The 27715-nt window shown below is 32.8% G+C and overlaps 1 protein-coding gene across 1 annotated transcript; it reads right to left on the reverse strand.

Annotated features, from left to right (window-relative positions):
* Nucleotides 1-724: 724 nt before the first annotated feature.
* On the reverse strand, nt 725-27715 carry LOC100378369 (uncharacterized). Its single transcript, XM_002734765.4, has 6 exons — nt 26844-27715; nt 8627-8709; nt 7616-7696; nt 6104-6199; nt 3762-3957; nt 725-1638 (listed from the first exon to the last, which is right to left on the reverse strand). Exons 1-6 carry the CDS (start codon nt 27115-27117, stop codon nt 1361-1363), a joined length of 1008 nt encoding a protein of 335 aa, XP_002734811.2. The 5' UTR covers nt 27118-27715; the 3' UTR covers nt 725-1360.

The raw sequence follows: 27715 nt of genomic DNA on the forward strand, positions 1-27715 counted from the left end.
CCTTATCATCTTTCTATTAGAATATCCTTTATTAGAGAAACCAGAAGAAGAACATGGTATGGCCACTGCAAGTGAATTTTCTGTTTACCACATCATAATTATCAGATGTACCGATATGTTTGAATTTTTCAGTAAAAAGCAAGTCACTGTAAGTGTTGTCATCAGGTGATGAAACCTTAATTCTTATATAATCTAAAACCTTTTTTTCATATACCTATTTAAAAGGGTTACCCAAAACTACAAATCAAACCAGGTACAATGTAGCTAGACTAATTATTAATTTAAATTATTAATAAATCATTCTTTGGTATAATAATCATCATAATACTTAGCTGCATATTTTAGAAATTATGAACTTAAATTTTTTTTTTAAATATCTGCCTTCTTTTGATTGTTGTAAAAACAATTAAACTACCTCATCAATCACATTACAGTATGCCTTGGAGATTAATTACAGTTAATTAGTCTCATTAATTATTAGTTTTCACTTCAGTTACAAGTGTTGAACTTGTTAGCAGATAAAAGTAGAGAGATAGTATTTGCAACTTATACCAAGTTGTAAATTAGTCGGACACTGTATTTCACCTTGGCAGTACATAAAATTAAATACACACATCGGAAGAAACTTGAATCTGCAGGAATGGCTTGACATTCAACGTACTGAAATGCACCAATCTTATATAAATATTAAAATATGCAAACTACATCATCAATATATGTTTCATATCAATATCTCAAATCTCTGTTATATATTAAAAACAAATATTGCTATAAAAATATATTTCTTGAATAACCATGTCTTAAAGTCGCCCACAATAATTCAAATTTTCTCAATATCCATGAGCTAAGAAGTTATGTAAAGTGGACTTCCTATCCATCATAAAATGTCTGATCTTAGCTGTTGTCAGCTGTGATTTTTTTCTTGCACCATATTATTAACCTGCATTTTTGAAATGCATAATACCTGTGGATCCACGGGATCCACTATAATCTACTAAAATACAGATTTTATCGCAATTGAGTCTTTTATCAAGTTTTTACAATTACAAGTTTTTGTTTGTAGCATTTTGGTGTTCATATCAGCCATTAAAATAAATGTAATCATTCGAACGCCATCATTTTTCTTGCCAAAATTTTGTATATAATTTATTTGTAAATTTTTGACCAAATGAATTACCCAGTATATACACTTTCTTTCAAATTGAACAATTTTTGTAAAATAATGTTGGAAATATTATTTATGTCCGGCTATTACGTAACAAACAATGACTGTTGTTTGAATGATTATTGAACAGCTGATTCTCATTAATGAATTCCTCATCAATTAGGATCAGAAAAAAGTTACTAATTATCCCAAAGCTCATGAATCAAAGAAATTATCATTTGTGGGTGTAATACTTCCTGCATTCTGGCGACTTTTCTGAGCCCACTGGTTATCCTGGCCAATCTCAAACTCATCGTTATCGTCCATGGGATCTAGCTGACGCTTGCGTGCCTCAGCACTTGTTAAGGGGTTGTAACGTTTCACCGGACTGCTTCTGCCATCATATATTCTTTCTGACGTTGACGACACAGCAGAGGCTACATTGCTGTCAACTGCAAGGTTGGAATTGTAACCATCTAACCAAGAATCCACATCTAAATAAATAAATAAATAAATAAATAAATAAATAAATAAATAAATAAGTGAGTGAGTGAGTGAGTGAGTGAGTGAGTGAGTGAGTGAGTGAGTGAGTGAGTGAGTGAGTGAGTGAGTGAGTGAGTGAGTGAATGAATAAAACACTTGAACACCTGCATATAATATTGGTCAGCCAAATTTACCGTAATCCTTGTATACAACCCTGTATACATACCTGTACATACATGTACGAAACATCAATAGAGGAATGGAGAGTTCAGAACATGAAATTTAAAAGACGGTGCATGGACATCGCCCCATGCATGTGCGATATTTGTGTTGATAAACATTAATTTTCCCACAATTCAATGTGCTGTTCTAATGGAAATAACAAGTGTGAGGTTTGACCTGGGCATGACTCCCAATCACCAAAGAAATTACCCAGTTAAAGCTTCGTAACGTCTCAGTTTGTACTTTATTTTAGCTGGAATTAATTTTTGCTGAATAGACATATTGGGTGTTTTGTATGGAATTTATTTTCATAGATTTTTGACTAGCTGAATGTAAAATATAGGGGAAATGGTATATTCGCTGAATTGTATTTTCACTGTATTACTCCTTCAGCGAAAATAGCGAAAATTAATTCCATGCGAAAATAAAGTATTCTACAGTATAACAAATGTTATTTTTAGTTCATATGTGTATCTACTAGAGATGTTTAATAGAGTAAATACATTATATTATCATTACCAATCATAATTATAAAAAAAATTTGTTTATTGATTATGGAATATTAAAAATTAATAAATAAATATTATTATAAATATTATCTATTAATAAACAAACATGAATTGTAAGGTTGATAAATATTCCTAAATCATCAATAAGATACACTCAATGGGTCAATTCATAGGCATCCTTTAAGAACAAGGTCAAACTGATATTTTCGCTTGAATTAATTTAACTATAATTTCTTCACTGTAGAATTAATTGAAACATACCAATTGTATACCAAGTCTCAATGGATATATATCAACCTTCAGAAGAGGTAGCCGCAACAAAAATTCTCAGACGCATAAATTAAGATTTTATATTATAAAGTCGCGTTGTCAAAAAGCATTGTCCTTACAGTGGTAAAGAAATCATTGTCTTAATTCTTAATTATGACAATTTTTCACTTTTCCTATATCAATGAGTACAAAATAGATTCATTAATTATATTTTATTTTTAGCATAGATAAACAAAAATAAACATGCTTGCTGAATAGAGTAAATAAATAATTACCACACTTTAGTCTACTTTAGTTAAGTAGTCCTAGAAATTGGGCAAATAAATCCAAGCAAGTGCAAGTTTACATATATTTTATAGAGAAGTGAAATAATCACAATAATCAGCAGTGCTTAAGGTAGCGAGACTATTATTTGTGTTGAAAATTACGATTTTCACATTTATTTATTAATTGATGAAATGCACTATAAACTTTCATATGATAAAGTCAACATAACATAGAATGTCATGTAAGTTGGTTAAAATGTATATTTTCTGAAGGGAAGCAAGGCAGCCTCAGTAGTGTTTTCCAAAATCAACAACACAGGTTTAATCTGTGTGCCTATATGTTTCAAAGATAAACTCAAGACAAAGCAATGTTAGGATGTGTTATCAGTAGCTATCTGACACACAATGAGTGTTTCCAAACATTCGTGGTTTGTCTCCGATTTTGGTGTTATCATATGCCGAATTTATCCAATTATAGCTATCCCATTCCTTTATTTTTTTGGTTTCTAATAGCCTTACACATTTGGATGCCCCTACACATGGTAAAACAGACCTTGATGGGAAAACAAATTGATTGTGCCGATAAACAAGCTTGAAAATCTTTGCTGTTACTTCATGGACGTTTATCGCCAGCATAAATGCGTAATTATTTTTTTTACAGAAAAAGTAATTTTTCACCTTTGATTGAGTAACGCGACGTAGAATGCAGATACGGGCATGCAAAATACACTTGTGAAAAGCTTGAAGTCTGGCGATTCGAAAAATATATACTTTCCCGGGTCTATTTGTAGTCATTTAGTCACAATTAGAAGATGAAAACAAGTACGCAAATAATAGTCCTGCTACCTTAAAGACTGATGCTCTTACCATCATTCGCATTAAAAGTGTCGTCTTTCTCCAAATCAAAATTAAGTTCTTCATTGTTTAGTTGTTTTATTCGTTTTGCTCTCTCTCTAGCCTGTCTCGCTTTTTCTTCTCTCAGTTTCTGTTTGGCTATTTTTTCATGCTGTGCCCTTGCCCTTTGTTTCTCTGCAATTTCCATCTTTTCAGAAATTTGTTGAATCTAAAAAAAAAAAATATCCAAATAAGTTAACAGAGTTGACATAGTGATAAAAGTGATCAATACATTGTAAGTATTTAATTTATGCAGAGTTGTGTATACTATAAATATTTTACAAAAACAATAACCCCACCGATATATAAACTTGGTGACATTATTTATTATTAATCACCAAACATCATTATGGCAAAATCAAAGGACACAAATATTTGTTATGAAAAAATTTTAAAAGTTAAAATGTACATTTATGACACAACAGATAAAGAGATAAGAACACACGTTTATTTGGCAAAACAGGGGGGGCACGCTGCTGGGACCATACAAACAGTCTGAAATGCATAGCTGAAATCTGCCTAACAATGAGTGCTACCTAACTTGCCTAGACTAGTCCCACACACAGCGAGCCCCCCAGTGAAACGGTTAGCAGTGTCATACTACTAAATTGCAAACCAATTTTACTGACATAACAAAAAAATGTGGACAAGGTCATGTACGTGTCATGTATGTCTGATGTCATTTCTTGTATGTGATTGTACCCTGTAAAGCAGTTAATATTTTTGCAAGAAAAACACATGTTACTATGGATTGTAATCAAAAACAGATTTCTTAGTGAATAGCAAGACCTCATATAATAAAATTGATAACATTTATAAAAGCAAAAAAAAAAGAAAAAAATTGACAGTTATTGTTTTGAGTATGTACAGTATTAGATGAAATATGTTTGTATTAAACATTTTTCTGACTTCCAAGACTTTTTTGGAACATGCAAGTACAATTAACATCACATTCATGATCATTTCTAAGATCAATATGGACAATAAAGCTACAAGAAGACTGTGAACAAAATATAATATCACAAAGCTTCATCAAACTTAGACGCATTATGTGAATCAGAACAAATCCATTTAGTGTCATATGCAATGCCTTGAAGATTCATTTTAACAAGGCCAATCAAGTTCGAATGAGTCACACACGTAAGGTTGTTTCAATAATTTGAATAATCACTATGAAATGGTAACGTATATTCCACCAAGAAGCAAGCTGATGAAAATATATTTTTTTCATTTTTGATAGAATTTAATTTTTTTTTTATAATTATTATTTATGTTAAATAATGTTCACTTTTGTTGGTGATTTAATAACATTAATTCTTCAAATACCAGGTTTCCCCAAATCATTGGCCAAAATGAAATTGGAAAAAAATTAAATTAAATTATATAGTATTTATTACTATTCAATTTAAATATATGAGAAGAATTCTATATTTCCCTTGATGTGTGACAGAATACATGTATAGAAATGCCACAGACATATATTTCAGATAACCTTCGCTATTTTAGATTACATCACTATACACGTACAGAACAAATCAATAACAAGTTGTTAAAGATGGGCAAGCAGATAAAATATACACCTGACAAAGATCACAGTACCACGTAATTAGTGAGTTTGTTAACAGAGCACTTCAAAGCCGTCAGTCATGATTTTCAACCATTACTGGCACCTCAATATAAATGGGTTTTAAATCCAGTAAATCCATCGTTCTGTGATATTTGATTTTTCTGAGCCTGACAGGAAGGTTTAACTGAGGGATTACAACAAAGGAAGACATTAATCTCTGGTCAATAAAAGTTGATCCATTGTAAGGACACGAAATAATCCCGGAATAAAATCTAACTGCATGTGCAGAGAATTAAGTCATGACATGTATACTCCTGTCACCGCCATTAAAGGTCAGATTTCTAAAAAGTCCATTTTTAAAGGGCGGCAGTCGTCGTGCCGTGTCCTGTTCGATATGGGACTCATAGCAACATATACAACGCGTGTAAAATACATTGTTTATTTACATAAAATTTGAACACGCGCTGCGCGACAACCACCGTGCTTTAATGATTGACAAAATTCAAATTTCTAAAATCACTTCAATGTAACAAGCAACATATGCTTCATTTCCATTCCTTTGTTTATTCATTTACATTGGTTCAATTCCGGCACAAATATTATTTTAATCAATATATTATTATTTAATTATTTTAATTAAATATATTAAATTAACATAATTATAATGGGCAATGGAATGTAACTTTAGATAGACACAAAATTGATCACTTAGATGTTAACAGCTAAAAATGCTGCTGATAATTTGTACCTTCTCTTGATGTCCTTTTTCGTATTCTCTAGCTGCCATTATTTCTTTGCGTCTTTTAGATGTACGTCTTGCACTCTTTGCTCGTTTTTGCAATTCCTTAAGGAGTGAGTAAAGAGAAAAAGTTAATAAATAATTCAGAACAAAAAAAAAAAATAATCTTTATTCTCATTTCGGGTATTAGATTCTGGTACCGTGCAGTTATCTGTTACTATAGAACTATTTTCTTGTAATGTTAAAATATTTATATATCAAAATATATTGAGTAAACAGAACCTAGGTGACCTTTTCAGACATTTAACGGAGTGGTTTGAATATTACCATTCATTATTTAACCCCAAAAATAATGCCTATATTACTGTACAGAATGATCTTTGGCATTACATGGAGCCATCATTACAAGATTTCCTGTGTGACACTGATATATCACAGGTTGATCAAATTACGGATATGCTCTATATAAATTATGCATGCATGGTTCCAATTGAAGTCACAAGGTTATCTTCATTTTAATCTCATCATTGTGTCAATTATGACACATTACTTGGCTGTCATGTTTAAAATGGGACCCACATGTCCAATACAACAGATGTGAAACCATTTAAAGAATGTTTACAGGATGATGTATGGGATTTTAAGTTATATTGTAGATATGCTTGTATAAATGATAAGACCCTTTAGTATACTTAAAAAGGGTTGGAAAGGCCAGAATATCTACTACATGTATCATATTTAAAGGGCGCCGTGTTATGGGACTCAAATACATTGTTTATTTACATGAAATTCGAACATGCGCTGCGCGACGACCACCGCGCTTTAAACACATTTTATGCTTTTAGCTCATTTCGAAGGTTACATATTTGCAAAGTGGGAATGCAATTTTAAGTAAGTCTGATCATTATTTCATAAATTATGTAAATGAGCAAAATTATATAGAATAAATTTGATTTTTAAATATTCCTGACAGAGTATATCAAAAGCTGGTTGTTGTTAATAGAGTGTTAACATAAATAAATCAGTAGGGCTATGATATTATTATAGCCTTTAGTAGAATTGCTTAGGTTAACTTAATGTCAGTTTCCTTGTCGTTATATTTATAGTCCAACTTGCTTTTGTGTTAATGTATATCAATTAATTTGACTGGCTTATGGGGAAAGGTAGATTCATAATAAAAAAATATTAAAAATACATCAAAAAATAGTTGAAGAAACAACAACTTTATCTGGAGCTAATCATTCCAAGGACTATTCCCACGAGTAAGTTTTCAAAATATTTCTCTACTTCGAACAGCCACAAATGTTTCAGTCGTGACCACTTTATTTACAATTAACTGTCATTCAATCAGCATCCAAACTTGCGCAAAAAATCAGCAATATAAATGCTATGTCCACTTAAGCTGAGCAATTTCGCTAATTGCTCTCTATACAAATGTCATAAAATGACTTAATGCTGTTACAGAAAAAAAAAGCTTTTCAAGTGCTGGACATATCCTGCCTTAATGTATAAATGTTTTACCTCCTGTCTGCGAATTTCAGTGACTTTCTGCTTGTCAGCCATCATATCAACCGTCAAATTGGTATCCCTGGGTCTCAAAACCTACGGTAAATTATATAATAATAAAGTTATTATTCATGGCATGAGTTTCTAAAAATAATATTGTAGTCTCAAGTTCTTAAAATATATCAATATTTAAAAAAACTACAATATTTCAGATAACAAGCACAATATTTTCATTAGAAACTAAGGCATTACTTCATGCTTGCCTTTGTGTTTTTTCTTCATATTTTTCAAATTCAACTTAGGGTGCATTTCACTAAAGAGTTTTAAGAAATGACTGTTGCATATTTAAAACAACAAAATGGATATTAAACATTGAATGTTTTTGAGCATGCTTCAATAATTTTCTTAAGAACTGAGGTTACAGCAGCAAACTCTAATGATACGATTATGAAAATTCTAATGTACATGTGTTATGCAATATGGATAAACGTACAGGTACTTTTATTTTTTATTTTTAAATCAAATGCAAAATGAGTTTCAGATTTTATGCTATATCAGTACTGTGTATAATTTGTAGGTAGAAATATCAATATTAATCATTCGAGCGCCAGATATTATTTCCCGTCCGAAACTCAAATATTTTTATTTTTTTGAAAAATGTTACTAAATTTCATAATCATTTTCGTTTAGTTTTTAATCAAAAGGGTTGTTGATTTTTATCAACATTTCATGTGAGGGTGTAGCAGAATGTATTGTGCCAAAAGTTGACAATGTATGTGCTCAAAAAGTTAAGTTATCTATATTGCCTTTAAAAGTGATAGATTCGTTTGCAAACGTCACGTTCGATATGGAACCAATATCGATGTATACACCAAATGAAAGTCAAACACGTGCCACGCAATGACTGTAATGCTTTAAATAAGATAATAACTATATACTACTCTAAATCCAGATGCATATGCACAAATCATTAGTACACTGAAATTCATATAATTTATTGAAAAATTGAGAGTATCAAGGATTTACCTGGAATTTCTTCGGTGGATGTCTTTTAACAAGGCTTCCTGTATCTCCCTCCAAAGGAATGTCATAGGCAATGGATTTTTTAACTAATTCAGAAAAAAAAAGAAATAATTGTAATGAGTACATGTTGAATCATATTTTATTTGTTTCTTTTTCAACAAAAAATATTTCATAAAATAATGCCTCAAATCACATTAATTTTAAAAACTTATCTTATTTGTACTAAGGAAATATAGTTGAAATGTTGATGACTTTGAGCACATTCACATAATTATAAGACAATTTTAAACATGTTATGATTTCCCACATTTTTATAGGTATAATTATAATTATTCTAAATATATGCAAATTATTTTATTCTCTTTGTGTGTGGGTGTAGAGGGATTTTTTTCATCTTAAATTTTTGTGAAGAATTCTGTTTTCAAATTGTAACCTTATCAACCCTATTTTATTTTCTATATATTTTCAGACACCCTAAATTGCCACTTTACATTTCGTATTGTCAATGTTAATTAAAGCAAGTGGGGTTCTTAGCCTTATTCCACTACAGTGACATTTTGAGGTATACATAATGTACTGTAGAGTGCAATAAACCATGTGGTTGAACCACTTAAAAATAATAAACACCTGCAGGGTACATCACTCCATTATATAACTCTTTTTAAAAGGTTTTATGTTTGATTGCATCTTAAACACATTACATGGGACAATGTGAGCGATGAATGGAATCTATTTTCAATCCTAGCGGCCCATCTTCACATTAAGTTTGTTGAAGAGTCTTTGATTGTACAATATGCTGTATAAGAAGTATTTATCTCACAAAACAGTTATAAATTTGCTGTTTCTGCATTTAATATCGTATTTTCTCTACTACTGTGGAATACTTTATTTTCGCTAGAATTCATTTTCGCTGAAAAGGCTTTTTGGGCGTTTTGTATGGAATTTATTTTCACTGATTTTTGATGAGTTTAATGTGAAATATGGGAAAAAAAGTATATTCGCTGGATTTTATTTTCACGGAATCATCCCTTCAGAGAAAATAGCGAAAATAAATTCCAAGCGAAAATAAAGTATTCTACAGTATCAGTTCTCAGATAAAAGACAGAGTTGACTGTTGACAAAATGCCCAATTTTTTCTATTAGTAGTGCATTTACTTTTGTAAATGACAGAGTCCGGTTGTGTACAAGTTATAATAAATACTTACTAAGTATGGGGGCAGCCATATTTAAATTAATATAGCTTGAAACTAATTACAAGTGAAAGAACAAGTAGCCTAACAATCTCATAAGATTTGACTGCATTCATCAATTGAGCATGGAAAATACTTTGCATTCTACTGGTAACACATCATTACACGAAGAACATAGAAGACTTTCATGGGGTATTTGAAAAATCATAATCAAACTCAAGGTATTAACGGTGTGACACTGAAATAAGATATATTAAACTTGAACATTATGTTAATTATTCCAGGTGCTTTAACCTTACATTTGCATTTACTGCACAATAAACAGCTTTTTTTCTGTGAAATCCTAAAAATATCACTGGTGTCTACTCTTTCCCATGTATAATGTAGTGTAATTAAATTATATCATAAATATTGGACATGTGAACATGACAACCCATTGATTCATTCGACTCAATAAAGAGCAGAGTGCTCCGCGAAATGAAAGACACAACTAAGGAAAAGCCAGAGGAATCGTTCCACAGTCGCTTCATTTCTGCTACTGATACTACAAAAGTTATTTATGATCTTTCAAAACAACTTTTCTTAGGGAAATAAATTCCATATAAAACTTCCAAAAAGTCCATTCAGAGAAAATTAATTCCAGCTAAAATAAAGTATTGACAGTACATTTTTGCACAATTATAAAATGTATTGTTTACTTAAAAACCAGTGGAATTAAAAGCTAGTGAATATCCCTACAGATTTAAAAAAATATTAAGGTAGCATGATGGGAAAAACTCGAAAAAATTTCAGAATATTAAACATTATATTGTACCCGGTACTTTCTAGATCGTTGGTCGAAATTTACAGTGCGCTGTGATTTTGGTATGTAATTTTGGTTTATTTTCATGAAACCAGCTTTGAGTAAACACATCCTCCATACATTTACACATACCAGGTTGAGTGATGAAACAGAAAAAAGAAGGATTTAATTTGCATACTGATTTGTTGACCACCTTTGTAATCTGACTGTTATTCAAAGCACAAATAAAAATTCTGGCAATAGTACTGAAAAATACTTTATTTTTGCTGAAGGAATGATTTGGTAAAAATGAAATCCAGCAAATATACCTTTTTTCTTGTATTTAACATTCAACTTGTCAAAAATCAGTGAAAATAAATTCCATACAAAACACGCAAAAAGTATTTTAAGCGAAAATTAATTCCAGCTAAAATATTTGACAGTATTTAAATTTCCAGCTTTTCTCAGTGTCTTTTTATCATGTGGTTCATCACTGAAACGCTTTTCTACAATATCAGTGTTTGTTCATTCACTATAGACAGTGTTATGCAAGACCTTACTGGCAGTGTTTGCATAACAAACAAGCTTGTCCACACGGTCCGAACGTTGACGTGATATGTTGTATCAATGTTGACACTCATATTATTTCGTATCAAAGCGCGATGGGGACGAAGAAAGTATAATTGAATTTTTTTCTATGTTGCGAAAAAGAAATCGTGACAGTGGCATCCTATACGTGTATGCAAAAACATAATTCGTATAACGACACCCTTCCAGTAATGAGAGACTGTGATACAGTGTAGCATACGCTAGTATAGTCTCCACATATTACATAACAAAACAGCAACCACACATGAAAGCTAGATTCAATTTGTTTTTTCGGTAGGCAAACATTTAACGCTAACTTGGTTATAACATGGAACTATTATGGGGTTTCTAGTTCCATGGTTATAACATGGTTTGTATTTCCATGGTTACCTGGTTTAACAAATTAGATAACGATACACTCTCCATAGGCAGAGAGTAAGGCATGTACATCCCATAAGTAAATGTATGTTGCCATGATGGCCCGAACTGATTACTAGTATACTGTTCAATCTGTTTAACATAACAAAGGGTTTGAATAATCTAGTTGTGCTATACACTGTCTTGTTGAAGTTAGCATGCACTTTTGGTTATGTCACTTTCTAGGAGATAGTCCACCAATTGTTCACGTTATAAAAGTCTTTGTAGATCAGATACCTGTATATGTATAAAGTCTTATCAAAATAGTATACATTTTGCAATTAATTATCTGTTTTTCCACAGCCAAATACACAGAAATGTTTTATTGTTTTTTTTATGGAAATTACCGGTAAGTTTTGACTATTGCAACTATGGAAAATGTCATCTTTTAACACTTCCTTTTGTCATAGACCGTAGAATGAGATCTCATTCTAAGGTCTATGCTTTTATGCTATAACGATGCACAAACTACACCATCTAAAGTTCAACAGATTATATCTCCAGAACAATGAGGCAAATTCCAAGACCTAGTTTAGAAGATCATTATCTTATAAAGCAACACTGAAAAAATCAAACTCATACAAAGAACGAACAACCAGAAATGGCTAACTACGCATAAAAAAATCAAAGAAAGCTTAGAAAGAACTCCCATGTGCTGAGAGTATTGGAGGCACATTGAATATAATTTGAAATTACTTAGCTGAAAACTAATTATGCAAATCAGAAAATTAACATGAACAGATTTGATTGTAAAACTAATGAGGTCTGCGCAATGTAACAAAAACTCTATGTACCAAGTTTAATTGAAATGTGATTAGAACCAAAAAATTATGAATTATTATGCTAATTAGGGAAATAATATGAACAGAGTTTTACCCCAAACTAATTAGGTTTGTACATTGTCCTAGAGCTTTTTTGTACTAAGTTTCATTAAAATGGAAATTAGTACTTTAGATATCAGTGTGAAAGCTTAAAATTGGTTAATTATGCAAATTGGGTAATTAATATGTACAGATTTTAACCCACAATTATCCAGGTCTGTCTATTGTCCTACAGCATCCATGTATAAACATTCATTGATATGTGATGATTAGTACCTGGGATATCAGTGTGAAAGTTGGAAATTGGTTAATTGTGCAAATTAGGTGATTAATATGCACAAATATTTACCAAAAACTAATTGGGTCTCTGCATAATTCTAGATTCATTGAAATGTGATGATTAGTACTTTAGATATCAGTAGAAAAGCTGAAAATTAATTATGCAAATTAGGTAATTAATATGCACAATTATTTACCCTGAAACTAATCAGGTCTCTGCATAGTCCTAAAGGATCTATGTACCAAGTTTCATTGAAATGCGATGATTAGTACTTGAGATACCCGTGGAAAAGCTGAAAATTAACTAATTATGCAAATTAGGTGATTAATATGCACAAATATTTATCGGAAACAATCAATCTCTGCATAGTCCTTGAGTATGTAAGTACCAAGTTTCATTGAAATGTAATACTCACTACTTATATCAAAAGCTAAAAATTAATTAATTATGCAAATTAGGTAATTATATGTACTGATATTACCATAAAAACTATCAGGTCTGTGCAGTGTCATATGACATCTATGTACCAAGTTTCATTGAAATGTGATGATTAGTACTTGAGATATCAGTGGAAAAAACGAAAATTGACTAATCATTATGCAAATTAGGTAATTAGTATCCACGGATTATTACCAAAAACTAATCAAAACCTAGCATTAGTTCAAAGCATCTATGTACCAAGTTTCATCAAAATCCAATGAGTGGTTGTTTAGATATCAGTGGAACAGTCATGGAACCACTAAAAAATAGCTAATTGTCATGCAAATTAGGTAATTAATGTGCACGGATTTTTACCAAAAACTAATCAAATCTGCGCATATGTTCAGAGCATCTATGTACCAAGTTTCATCAAAATCCAATTGGCCCAGAGCATCTATGCACCAAGTTTCATCAAAAACCGATGTATGGTTCTTGAGATAGCAGTCGGACACACATACACATTACACACATACACACACACACACACATACATACAGACACACTAACTGCAAAGACTCCCATTTTGTGCTTCGCACATGGGAGTCAAAAACTATTTTTTAGGAGGTTCACAGGAATGTCTGTAACTTAATCCCCTGAGCAAATATTAACATGAAAAATATACAATCGTATTCTCCTGTTCTAATCACAATTGCTACGTTCACACGACAGCATTTTATTGGAGCCCTACGGCTCGAGCCGGCTTGAGCCAGCAAATATGGCTGTGTATACACGTTCGGCTCGAGCCAAGTTTGGCTTAAACCCTCAGGGTTGAACTCCGATAGGGTTGAGCCCAACATGGCCCTGACTGTGTATATGCAGGGCCCAACTATCGGAGCCCAAATCACGCCTCAATCGTCTTTTCAAGTAACCTCTCATTATGGTGGAGACAACATCGTTCGTAACTTCACGCAACTCCTGATTTGACGAAGAGGTACACGCCCTAATATTTATTTTGGCGGAGTAAAGAAATACTGCGATAGATTGACAGATCAACGGGAAACAGCAAAATGGCATACGAAATTATGCGACAAAAACTTGAAAGAAGGACTGAACAGATCCAATGAAAAAGAAAAGAATGAAGAAACATTTTGAAGACACCAGAGGTAAAAATCATAGAAGTGGTCACGGCATGTTTCTAGTAGATTTAGCACGACACCAACATCATTTTCAGCCATGTTTTTTTTTGAGGGCACTGTTCCGTTCCGCTCTGATCGAACTGAATCGAACTATGGCAGATCTCGGCTCTCGTTCAGCTCCCGACCGTATGAACGCATTTGAGATAATCTCCTGTTTATCTGTGGGAGGAGTACTAGTTCGGCTCTGCCGTGTGAACATAGCAAATGAAATTATTAGTCCTCTTTCCGTCCTCGCTACCTTAAACCATGGAACTACTGGGGTTTATAATTCCATGCTTAAACCATGGAACTATTAACCCCAGGAAGAACAACGAAACTAAGAGGATTAAAAAAACCTTTGTCTTAGTTTATCTTACAGTGCTTTCGCTTTTGTTTCCACAACATTAGTCATACTCCATGTTAGTTGCCACTGATACGCCCGTATCAACCGCTTTGCTGGAAACGAAAAACTTGAAAAAAAAATTTCATATCTGCGCAGTAAAATATTTCGTTCACTACGCATGCGCAAACAAGTCGGTCTGCAGGGTGACCTTCAGTGTACCGGAAATCATGCAACGGGTCGGAGTTTTAGCGAGTTTTCATAATTTTCAATGTCGTTTTTAGATTACTTCTTGTTTTTTTCAACCCTCGAAAAAATAAGGTTGCGAAAGTTTGCGAAACATGGGGTTTGGTATGTTGTTTGTTGTCGAGATATCCCGACTTATTCCGTGTTTCCCTTCGATCGCCAGAAGTGGCAATGTGTTTTTTTTTCCCGTTGAATATCGCTCATTTATCAGTGTTTTTGTCTTGGCGCCATTGTTTTTTTATGCTATAACCGAAACAACTCGATCACGTGATCTCCCGAAGTCGCCCGAAAATGACCGATAGTCGGAGACAAACGTTCATTTGCGTAAATCGGCTTATTTTTTAATGCGACGAAATAAACAGTCAAAATAAACATTCGACATCGCGGCAACTATCATAGTTCAAAGGAAACGAAGTGGTTGTTCTTCCTGGGGTTTATAGTTTCATGCTTAAACTCAGTGAATTTTTTTTCTTGTATGTGCATACTGATCAAGGTCTTTTCTATATCCTATATCAATCTAGTCCATCATAAAGTAATAGATACTAGAACAAGTTTTTTAATTTAATTTAAGAGACGTAATCAGTCACTGAACAATAAACTGGCATTTAGTTTGAAATAAATGAACTTTGGAGGAAATACTCAAATACAACAAACATTTCAACAAGTAAAATGGATGTCTGTTATTTCCCGTTTGCCATTTATCATACCTAAAAATAAAGTTCATAACAATGCAGAGTTTACAAATCACAGTCTGATTTTAACAAGCAGGATGTTAACACAGATTAATAAATAATTTATATAGTTTTGTGTGCATAGTATCACTGTATTTACTCTATTTAAAGTATCTAATGAACTGTATTTGCACTATTAGTAACAAATTTGCTCTGTTTATACGTTTAATTCAGCATTTGTTAAACTCAAGATCTGGTTCTTGTTCACACACATTTATAAGTATGTATATTATTATTAACATGGCGGAGAGTTGACAACTATTGAGAATTAGTTTTAGTTTGATTGAAACACATAAAATTCCTCCGAAGGAATTAAAATGGCTACACTGAGCTACTAGAACACATATTTAAAACATACAAATTTACAAAAATTACTATCCAAAGCACAACAATGGTTTAAGAAACAAACAAACAAAAACTACAATTAAAAAAACTGGTGATAATAATAATAAAAAAAAAAATAGTTGAGTCAAAGACACAAATAGATAAAAAAAAGAAGACAGACAAGACAGAAATACAGTCAACTGAATCATTACCTACTGTAAAATAATTAATTTTCGCTGAAGGAGTGATTCAGTGAAAATAAAATCCAGCGAATATACCTTTTTTCCTATATTTTACATTCAACTTGTCAAGTCTTTTCAGTGAAATTTAATTCCAGCTAAAATAAAGTATTCTACAGTACCTCTGGGTAAACACCATTGTTGGCATTACCTAGTGGCTGCCACTTTTTAGCGTGAACACAAGATTATGAGATCCGTATCTTTTTATTAATTTATGAGTACTTATCTATTTCTAGAGACACATATTTATATTCACATGTTTTGCCATTAACACTAAAGCTCATACTATATACCATATCTCTCATACACTGACTCACAGTGAGTTACTTTTCTTCTAGGTATATCCTAGGATTTCATTTCAACAACAAAGCAGCCAGATTAAATCACCAATGTCTCAAGGGGCATATAGGTTGACTTTTTGCAGTCACGTGTGTGTGCAAACAAACAGTGTGTTGCTGGCTGCCCTGACATGGATCATTTAACACTATAGTGACAACTTAAGGCAGCTACACTGAAATATGAACTGAAGCAGGTGTAATAGGTTACCTGTCAATGTACTATTCATAATGTACAACCTGTTCTGGTCGGCAATTCTAAAAATCTTGGCAACACAAAAGCGTGAACACTGTTCAGGTAGATCATATGGGGAGGGGAGAGGGTTAAAAACCAAAATAATTTCAGATTAAAAATAAAAAATTCAGCTCATTTTCATTCACTCATATTATTTTAACTGTAAAATCAGATCTCCCACAAATATTGCACACAGTATCAGACAATTTGCATAACAATTGAATATGTTAATGACTTATATTATATTCATTGTTATGCTAAGTTGGTTCTATTGTTTATCCAAAATGTAACAGTTGCAAACCCCTACTCTATAATGCCCTGAGGCGAACCCTGTAGAATAGAACAAAAAAAAACCTAATATTACAGATTTTACCCTAAATTAACATTGTTATGACCTTGAATCAAAGTCACTTAACAAATAGACCTAGAAAGGTCTATGCTTAACAGTCATCATCCAGATTGCCACCACCCCCAGCTGCAAGTCAATGGCAAAAATTCCACCTAAAAACCCTTCCTAATTTATTGATTCAATATTCAATCAAACAAATTAATATACTGTAGAATACTTTATTTTCGCTTGGAATTTATTTTTGTTATTTTCGCTGAAGGGATGATTCCGTGAAAATAAAATCCAGCGAATATACTTTTTTGCCTATATTTCACATTAAACTCATCAAAAATCAGTGAAAATAAATTCCATACAAAATGCCCAAAAAGCCTTTTCAGCGAAAATTAATTCCAGCGATAATAAAGTATTCCACAGTAATCATGATTGGTGGAGAAATCAAATGCTGAGTAGAAGCTAAAAAACGTTTTAACATCGGTTTTACATTTCTAAATAAACTGTACATTTTCATGAAAGAAACTGCAGGTTTTTTTTGAGATCAATTCCTTTAATCAATATATTATTATTCTGGTTGTACTTAGATCCCCATATAATAGATTAATAATACCGGTAGCTAAGTATTCTACGGCACCCAATAATAAAGCTGACCACAATTCTTATTACCCATATTTATTTTAATCTATAGCTTGTTTACAGACTTATCTGGTCTATAGAAATGCATGCCATTTGATTGACTTCAAGTCAATTATTTCCCAATTTTAGATCACGAAATCCATATGTTGGTTAAAAGGGATTACAAAAGACTATTATAGATCCCCTGTTGCTGTAAGTTGTGGACAAATCAGTTAGAATGACGTACATGCTTGGAGAATTATAGCGTGAACCCCTTTATTTTCACAAGAGGCAAGAATCACAGTCAGCCATTTCATAGAGGTCTGTAACTGAGGACAGCAAGTTGCACCCACTATCGTGAAATTGTGTTAGGATTGCTCTTAAATAATTAAATCGCAAAATAAATGAAGGTACATCAATGGATATTAACGCTGTGGGATATGATGTATGATAAAATCTGATGAAAGCGAAAATAAGCGAGTTTTTGCATATTTTATAACAACGCATAGGTAAAAACGGAACACTGCAGACACACTGTGATCACGTTTATTAGATTGGTTTCAGAAAACTTAGGTTCACTCCAATAAATAAATAAATAAATCAGACTTATTCATAAACCGAGGGTTAGGAACTGACACTGTCAATCAAATCTAAGACTACCAGTATACAAGTTCTATAATAATTTAATTTAATTTAATTTGACATTAAATCACCTATAAGTACAAAAATCAATATTAAGCTTGTGTCGTTATTGGGTTTTTCGTCAATATAACGTAGACTTGCGATTATAAACTGTATTTATACTGACATATCCAATATTACACTAGTTTGAAGAATTACTGAACATCATACATGCAAACATTTGATTGTACATTCATGTATTTGTGATTCGAAAGTCTAATTTTGAACTGCAACCCAATTCAATATACTGAATCCCAGTGTAGTATTGATGGAAAATGCTATGCATGTTTTTTGAGAAATCTATATGAAATTTATAACACATTTACTATCCCAGGAAAACCCTGATATTACAGTCACATCTAAAGAAAATTTGCCCGTTGGATATAACCTTTTGGTAATGCCTGTAATAGCCATGAGTCTCTGTGACTTTCCCTCAATCATGACCAATTTATGAAAAAACGTAAATTCCGTAAAAAAAATTCTAAATGCTTCAAATTAATTGTTCACAGACGAATATTTTGAAGTAGTATGAATAGTGTTTAAATTCTAAAATATTAAAAGATTTTACCAGTAAGCAGATTGTTGGCTAAAGACAACACTGACTGAATAATATACTGTCAATCCTTGTCTACTAAGTCATAGTGATTGAAAAGTTTTCAACCATCTTGAAATTTCAAAACAATTATAAATATTTTTTATAAAAACGTCGATAGCGTTCTAAAATGTAGATGATAACAATTCTAAAAAAAAAATGTAATAAATTTGCTTTTTTTGTTTGAGTTTTTTGAATTTCCTGTGCTACCTTTAAAAGGAAATTTAATAACTTGGGTAAGATAATGAGAATCAAGGACACTGATTGTATCACGTAGAGATGTTGCCATGGAAACAGTAGCCAGACTTCTGCAAGAAATTGTTTACACAAAAACAATGTGAACATATCGTAATTATTAGATGGTTCCAGAGAGGTGAATGTTGTAAGAGAAGATTTCCTTTTATTTGAATTCTCTGTTAGCTCAAATAGGCAATCACAGGACGTGAACGGAAAACATAAAATAAAATATACCTATTCACAGAAAAAGAGTTGAATACAACAATTAAACCATCTTTGCGAACATTGGGTTTTAGTGAGGTAAAGGTTTAATTGTTATCATGAAATAATTTCTACTCATCTTCTTTGGTTGTATTAATCCAGACCATTTTATATTCACCAAGGTACGATCTGTTTAGTTCAGGTAAGGATGGACACACGCTTTGATAATTTTTTGTTATTTGCTAGCAACGATTTTAAAGACTCATAAAGTCCAGACGTCATTATTTATGGATGATTATTACGACTGTTTTTCCTTTCACCTGTCGGATACAGGTGGCTAATGTACGTCCAAAATAAAAACATCGCAATTAATGAGAAACATCACGCATATCACAGCATATGAATTATTCGTACTATGACATTAAAAGATGAATAGAATTTCCAAATGTTTGTAGTCATCCAACTGTTACCATGGAAACAACTGATAGCAGACATTATTAACAATTGGGTATATCAGGAAATATGAAATCTGACTTTTCTCTGCCTAAAGATCTTAAGCTATCTTATACTACGTAAATGTAATGGGTTTAGTCATTCAACCATGTATTTCAAATGCAAGAATTTTTTTTTTTACACAAATTTATTTTGTCAATGTACCCGTTGATATAGGTACATATAGTTAAAGCGTGGTGGTCGTCGCGCAGTGCGTGTTCGAATTTCATGTAAATAAACAATGTATTTAACATGTGTTGTATACATCGCTATGAGTCTCATATCGAACACGACGCTGCGCGCCGACTGCCGCCCTTTAAAAATTCAAGAATGTTTTTTTTCTTATGTTTTCAAATGGTGAGTATTTGCACTATCAGAAATACATCTCCAATAGAACCATCTCCAACCAAAAATTGTAATTAATTTGGATCAGTAATTAGATACTGGATCATTCAAATATTATATAGTTTGACCATACACACCTCTGATATTTGCAGAAAAGCATGTATATTATTTTATTTTATTTGAAATTTAATCTTCATGGCTTGTTTTTTGTGTGCAGTTCACAATAGCTTTAATAGCATTTTCCATATTACTGAACTCAGTAAAATTAGTTGACACATTACAATAACTGCCAATGAGGAAATTATTGCTAATTGTATTCAAATTTGTATTTTGTTTAGAACATTGACAAAATTAAACTTAATGGCATGATCCATCTGACCTATACACCTGTCCTGTTCCACTATGATCAATCAGAACAATAAATACTGTATAAGGAATTTGGGAGAACTTGTGAAATTAAATCACATACAAATTTTGTATTTTATAATGGTAATCACAGATTTGTCATTAATTTGCCTCAAAGTTTAAATAGTATTAACAGTGATTTAAAATATAAATATCGTTTTCCATCTTTTTTGATAAAAACTACTATAATCTTACACGGTTCGCATGAAATTTAATATTCAGAAAACACATTGTGATTTATAAGGAATTTGAAACAACAACAAATGGTAAATAAACTATTATCAAATTAATATATAATTATCACCATTCAATTAGTGAGAGCAATGCTGCATTTTGGGATGATTAGACATATTTAATGTGAAAAAATTGAAAATAAAAACCTGTTTTATTATCATAACTATTCCTAGTTGCCATGGTAATCGATTCATCTATTTTTTCTGCATCAAATAAAGAATCAGTGATGTTACACATTTAACTTTGATTATAGTATCTTGACTTTAAAACATGTCTTGAATATTAACAAGATCCTGATACCTTAATGCATGTATTTTGTTGCCTTTATCAGTGAGAATCCACTAATTAGAAGAAGTCAGAAAAAAAGAATGAAGTTTCTAGTCAATTACTTTTCAAAATAAATGTGTACAGGGTTTTTTATTTGCACTTTTATTTTTTATGATAACTTAATTGTTTTTTTATTTTTCTAAAATTCTTTTACTGATGCACACTGTGACCAAAAACACATATATATTTTTTTCTGAATCTAGGTTTAATTTTTTTTTCTTTCTAGAAATGTATTGCTTATTTTCCAAGAAGATTCTAGAATCATGTTCTTTAAAGAAATTCTATACAATTTAATGCAACGAAGACCTAGCAATGACAAAAGTCAATAAAATCAGTTAACTGTGTAATGCATTAGTATGCAGACGTAGAACTGAACATCAGTTTGCTAGGTCAATCAAGTGACATCTGAAAGTAGGTATCTAAACAAAAATAGTCTAGAACTAATAGTGCTATGCTTTCAGTTCTGATGGTGCATTCTGATTTACAGGTGATGCTGAAATAGATTGCAAAAAAAAATTCAAATTAACTTTGATGTCCAAACATATTTTAATGTACACAATTGTACAATTTGCTAATGCATAGATGGATATCACCATGGCAGTGAGAACCAACATCTTAACCTTTTCACCACAAGACTTTCTCGCCAAAATTTGTCTGCAATTTTTTCTTATATTCCTCAATATTTCTGGAAATGAACCCTAATTTTGTAACCAACGGACAAAATTTTAGTCACTTTTCAGTTTTTACTAAAAAAAATGTGGTTATTTTTGTCCAAATCTTCTGAAGGAAAGTGCAGACTATAAACAAGATCATTTTGTGAATTTGTGATGAATTGAGGGAACTGGTGTTGAAATAGTTAAAAATCCTCAGTAGAAACACCAATTACAAAAGGCAGTGTACTGTAGAATACTTTATTTTCACTTAGAATTTATTTTTGCTATTTTCGCTGAAGGGATGATTCTGTGAAAATAAAATCCAGCGAATATACTTTTTTTCCTATATTTCACATTAAACTCATCAAAAATCAGTGAAAATAAATTCCATACAAAACGCCCAAAAAGCCTTTTCAGCGAAAATTAATTCCAGCAAAAATAAAGTATTCCACAGTATTTACTGTAGTACCATATCTAAGAGGGATGGTATCTTATATCCTCGGGGCGGAGCTACGCCACGGACGTTCTACGTTGCTAAGACGCGCACCACTGTACCACATATTTCTATGGGCTCTGTGCGCGCTGCTGTGGAACGCCGGTGGAGCCGGTGAAAACTCGAGCAAACAACACAAACTCAACTTTGAAGTAATCCTGAACAACCAAATTCATATATGTTACACACGTAGGGCTAATCTTGTTACACTGTTCAGGGGACTCTCAACAACCATCGCAAAGTACCGTTTTCTGCGAGTTTTTGGTTTTTGTTTTCACTGCGAAGGTTGCCAGGCGGTGAAAATGCCCGGATGTCCGCCCTCGAGAATAGATTCAATGACAACTCCATCAAAACTTTCCAATTTTCTGTTTTTCCTTTAAAAGATCACATCACAGTAAAGGAGTATAGGGTTTATAAGAATGTGGCGCATATACCATACCACACCAATGGAATAATTTGCATAAGTAATTGAGAATAAATTGATCACCATTTTGATATTCTTAACTAGCCTGTTTCACTATAGGTGAATACTCTTAATATGTCATCAATACAAAATTTATTTACCTCATGTAGGTCAATTTAATTCCAATTTTGTTAGTTTATAAGACCCCAACTGAGGAGAAACAATCAAATTAATCATATTGAAAGTATAACTGTCAAATTATTTTCATTTCATTAGAAATAGAAGTCACTACAATGAACTTTGAGACAATTGACATACTGAATAAAACAACTCAATTGGAAATGAAACAAACACTGCAAATACATACCAGTGCATGAATTTGGCATTGTCTGGGTGTAATAGCAATAATTTCTAATTATATAATGCTGCCATATTGCCATGGTAAATGAGATAATTTTCATTTTGTTTTTAAAAAACAATTAATAAATTCACATAAATGCCAAATGAGCCTCCCCCCCCCCCAAAAAAAAAAAAAATTTGTGGCATAATATCTAGTAAACCATAGACTCTAGAGAAAGTAAGGCTTTTTTTTTATGCTATGTTAATGGTAATCCCATATACAAATTCACTGCTAATTGATGCAACCACAGTCACTCTACTAGTAGAGTGCCTGTGGTGCAACCACGGTTACTTTTTTAGTAACCGTGATGCAACTGATCTTAAAATACACATGAAATACTTCCTGTTTATATTGAAAATATTACTCAAGTCAACAAAAGTGGTCAATGTGCAAATGTGAATTGTTAACATTGTACATTTACTAATTGTAGTTTGATCATTAATCAAAGCTTCAGATGATATACTACATCATGAAAGTTGACAATTCCATGTTTTTTTTTTCTTCTATACGGTCTGTAAGTAAACTACTGTAGAATATTTTATTTTTGCTTGGAATTTATTTTCGCTATTTTCGCTGAAGGGATGATTCCATGAAAATAAAATCCAGCGAATATACATTTTTTCCTATATTTTACATTAATCTCATCAAAAATCAGTGAAAATAAATTCCAAGCAAAACGCCCAAAAAGCCTTTTTAGCGAAAATAAATTCCAGCGAAAATTAAGTATTCCACAGTAAGTGGGAGGTGAGAGACAGAGCATCATTTGATATGCAATATCAAACACTATAGGAGATGGCTATTAACTAAACAATTAATGCACACATACAGGATGTAATGCAGAGATTAGTAGTGGCTAAAGCAACAAGTTATTATGTAATATGAGGTTACATGTAACCCTATTAATGTAATTGAAATGATGCTATTACCCTGTTTTCGCACTTGTATTAAAACACAGGATTTTACACCAAGTTTATTCTAACCATGGAGGTATGAAAGAGACCTCCATGTTTTAACTCACTGTTGAAAAACATGTTTTGCACGTTCTTGACACGGGTTAGTCGATTTTGTGTTCACCCATAAATTGAGACATGTGTGAACAAGTTCTCAGGGTTAAAACAATTCCAGCAATCCAGTGGTGTGAATAAGGTGTGAAAAAGTGAAAGTGTTAAATGTGAAACCACTGCAACATATGAACAAAAAGCAGGTTTAACCGCCATCCCTGAGGGACGGTGATTTAACCTGCTGATAGGGAATACTTACAACGCAGTCTAGCACATATAAATAAGGCTTTAGTTTTTTTAGACACAGGGATTGATCATTAGAAATATACATTTATTTTCTGTAATTTTCTAATTTCCTGTAACTTTTTTAAACCTTTTTTTTTTTTTTATATCCATCCTAGCTCCCTTGCAGTCAACCCTTAATAAGCATTTTGTAAGCAACTCCCAGTATCTGTTTACTAGCTTCTTTTATTTACAGGAAAGGTTGTTTTTTAAAACAAAGATTGAAGTTGAGAGTACACAATTCCGGTCCCACAATTCCTCTAGCTATTTTCGCTTGGAGTTAATTTTCGCTGAAGGAGTGATTCAGTGAAAATAAAATCCAGCGAATATAGCTTTTTCCTATATTTTACATTCAACTCGTCCAAAACCAGTGAAAATAAATTCCATACGAAAGACCTAAAATGTCTTTTCAGTGAAAATTAATTCCAGCTAAAATAAAATATTTTGCAACATGAGGATTGACCTGGACGGGACTTGTAATAACTACCGCCGGTGACTCCTTTGATACCTTCCAGTCACCTAAAATTACCTAATTACAGCTTGGTAACGTTTCAGTTTGTACTCATTGATCTGTGCAACAGTCAAAGTCACCAACTTTGTTTATATTAGACCCATATATCTCGAGCATGCGAGGCACAATGACTACCACCCTTTAAAAATGGGACATTCTTTTTGAGCAACAACACCCATGATTCAAACCAATGATTTCTAGATCAACGAGCTGTGTTGATACATTCTCTCTCTCCTGAAGGAGTTAAGCAGTTGATTTTTGGTTTTAAGCAACATGTAGTTCACTATGATACATGCACGAGTCAGGTGCAGTTTCTACATGCCATTGGCCCATTATTTTTCTACTAGTGTATATTGCATATAGTGTAAAATACTTTATTTTCAGTAGAATTAATTTTCGCAGAAAAGACTTATTGGGTGTTGTGTATTTTCACTGAACCATTCCTTCAGCAAAAATAGCAAAAATTAATTCCAAGCGAAAATAAAGTATTTTACAGTAACACATATATGCTGTGAAAACACAACCTACAATGAGATTGCAGAAAAACACTGCCAAATCTGCAGTAATATATTGTTAAAGCGCGATGGTCATCGCGCAGCGCGTGTTCGAATTTCATGTAAATAAACAATTTATTTTACACGCTGTATATGTCGCTATGAGTCACATATCGAACAGGACGCAGCACGACGACTGCCGCCCTTTAACAATCGCTAGCGTCCTTGTGGCCATCCTTTAACCATCGTTTAACTTATGTCTATAGTATTTTTTGACAAATTAACCTTTTTCGTCACTATAAAATAAATAATAAAAGTCTTGGTGAAAACAATATTGCACTTACTTTTTCATTGGTTAGGCATGAAGGAAAAAATAGATTTATCAAGTACTAGTAAATGGAGTACAGCAGTCAATACCGACTTGATAGAACTACAGTACCATACAGATCTTCGGGTTGACCATGGAGCTAATTAAGGCCATGTTTCTGTTAGAGGGTCTATGATTTGACAAACAATACGAGGCTGCTAGCCAGACTATTCACAATGGGGACGCTAAATCGGACAATCACGGGCGCAAGAGTCGTGAACGGAAGAACATGTGATTGTATTACGCCAACTTCCATTATTTTTCATAAAGGAACTGGGAGAAGAAATTAAGTCACACGCAGACCACTCACGGCATCTCAATGATACACTATGGAAGAGTGAGACAAGTCGGAGTGTTTCAACACCGGTATAGGGGCACTTTTTTTTTCCTGTGTGAAGTGACAAATCAACAACAGAGCGCGCTAATGCAATTGTTTCCAGTACAAAAGAGAAATCACTTTCTTAGAAATCAATTTTCCTGCTTTAAAAGTACGCGAAAGCTACTGATATCAGCGAGGCAAAGTGCTTCCCATGCATACTAGTATGCTTTGCAAATACCTTCTTTCAAATGGGACATTTCCTTCTTTTGATCCTTTACCGGCAACTTCGGAAGTTGCACCGGCGGTACGTTCTTATTTGTGCTGTCTTTTATTGTTAAAATTTGATATGATTTTGATCACATTGCTCTTCGAATTTATTTTACGTCATTTTACAAGTGGTTATAAAATATCTGCGGGTATGATCAGTGCACTTTGTTACAAAGTATTTGTAGTCAGTTATTTTGATACATTTGTAGCGTAATTAGGAATTTATTATAGTGATACTGATTAGTGTTGTGAGTTTATCTTAGTTACTATACCTATTTTAGAGGTTCAGAGCCTTAGTAGACAAACTCAATAACCTCTGATGTTCGGCGCTGCCCACTGTTATTTACTCAACAGTGTCTACAAAATAATATCCTATGAAGCTACAACGAGAGTTTTATGCGGGGTTTCATTGATACAATGTTACCTGGATACTCACCATCGATCGTCGGTTCCCTGTCGAGACCGTTCATGCGTCTGTCATCGGTGGTTTTTGCACTGTCGATACCGCTGTCTCTGTACGTGCTACCACTATTAGGCCTAACGTCCAAAGGGTCCTTTTCGATCAGGCGTCCGTTTCCTGTATGTTTTGACACGCCGTTATTTGTCGTATGATTTAGATCGTGGTTGTTGTTCTCAGCGTGTTTGAGAGTACTGTCATGTTTATTCATGGTAGCCACGGTTTGTTGGGGGCTGGACGACCCACAACCCATGTTGAGGTTTTTTGGGATCTACCGATACCACTGTGAATGACTGAGTTAAACGCGTTTTTTTTTTTAGCTGAATCAGTGTAGCCGTGATTGATAAACGACTAGGTCGTGATGAGATCACCTCGTGTACACACCATCGGCACACACCATCGAGTCTATATATAGTTGTAATTCATACAATACAGCATAGGCGAGGATCCGCACTTGATGGTAACCGTGTTTACTCTCCGGCTTATGTTTGATAACTCACTGACGGTGTTCATCTGTGTGACAGGTTCAACAGAATAAAATAGCTCTATTTCATCCAACAAATGGTCACCATCTATATATGATCGCTTCCAATACAAACATTAGAAAAAAAAAAAACCTGCACCGAAAAGCGATCCCCTCCAAAATCCACGCAATGCAGTCTTGTCGAGCGGAGCCGATCGAAGGGTCGACCTACTGAAACTTCGGCGGCCTTTTCCTCAGCCAAATTTTGACGTCTGCGCAAAGAATAAGACAAACATGCAGAACTCGGCTGGCGAATACGAATTTACCAGCTATACAGCTACCAGAAGGCTGAAAACATAACAGTTCTTCCGAACTAAACGATTCAAAG

This window comes from Saccoglossus kowalevskii, chromosome 2 (assembly GCF_978046115.1).
Source record: "Saccoglossus kowalevskii chromosome 2, keSacKowa6.1, whole genome shotgun sequence".
NCBI lineage: Eukaryota > Metazoa > Hemichordata > Enteropneusta > Harrimaniidae > Saccoglossus > Saccoglossus kowalevskii.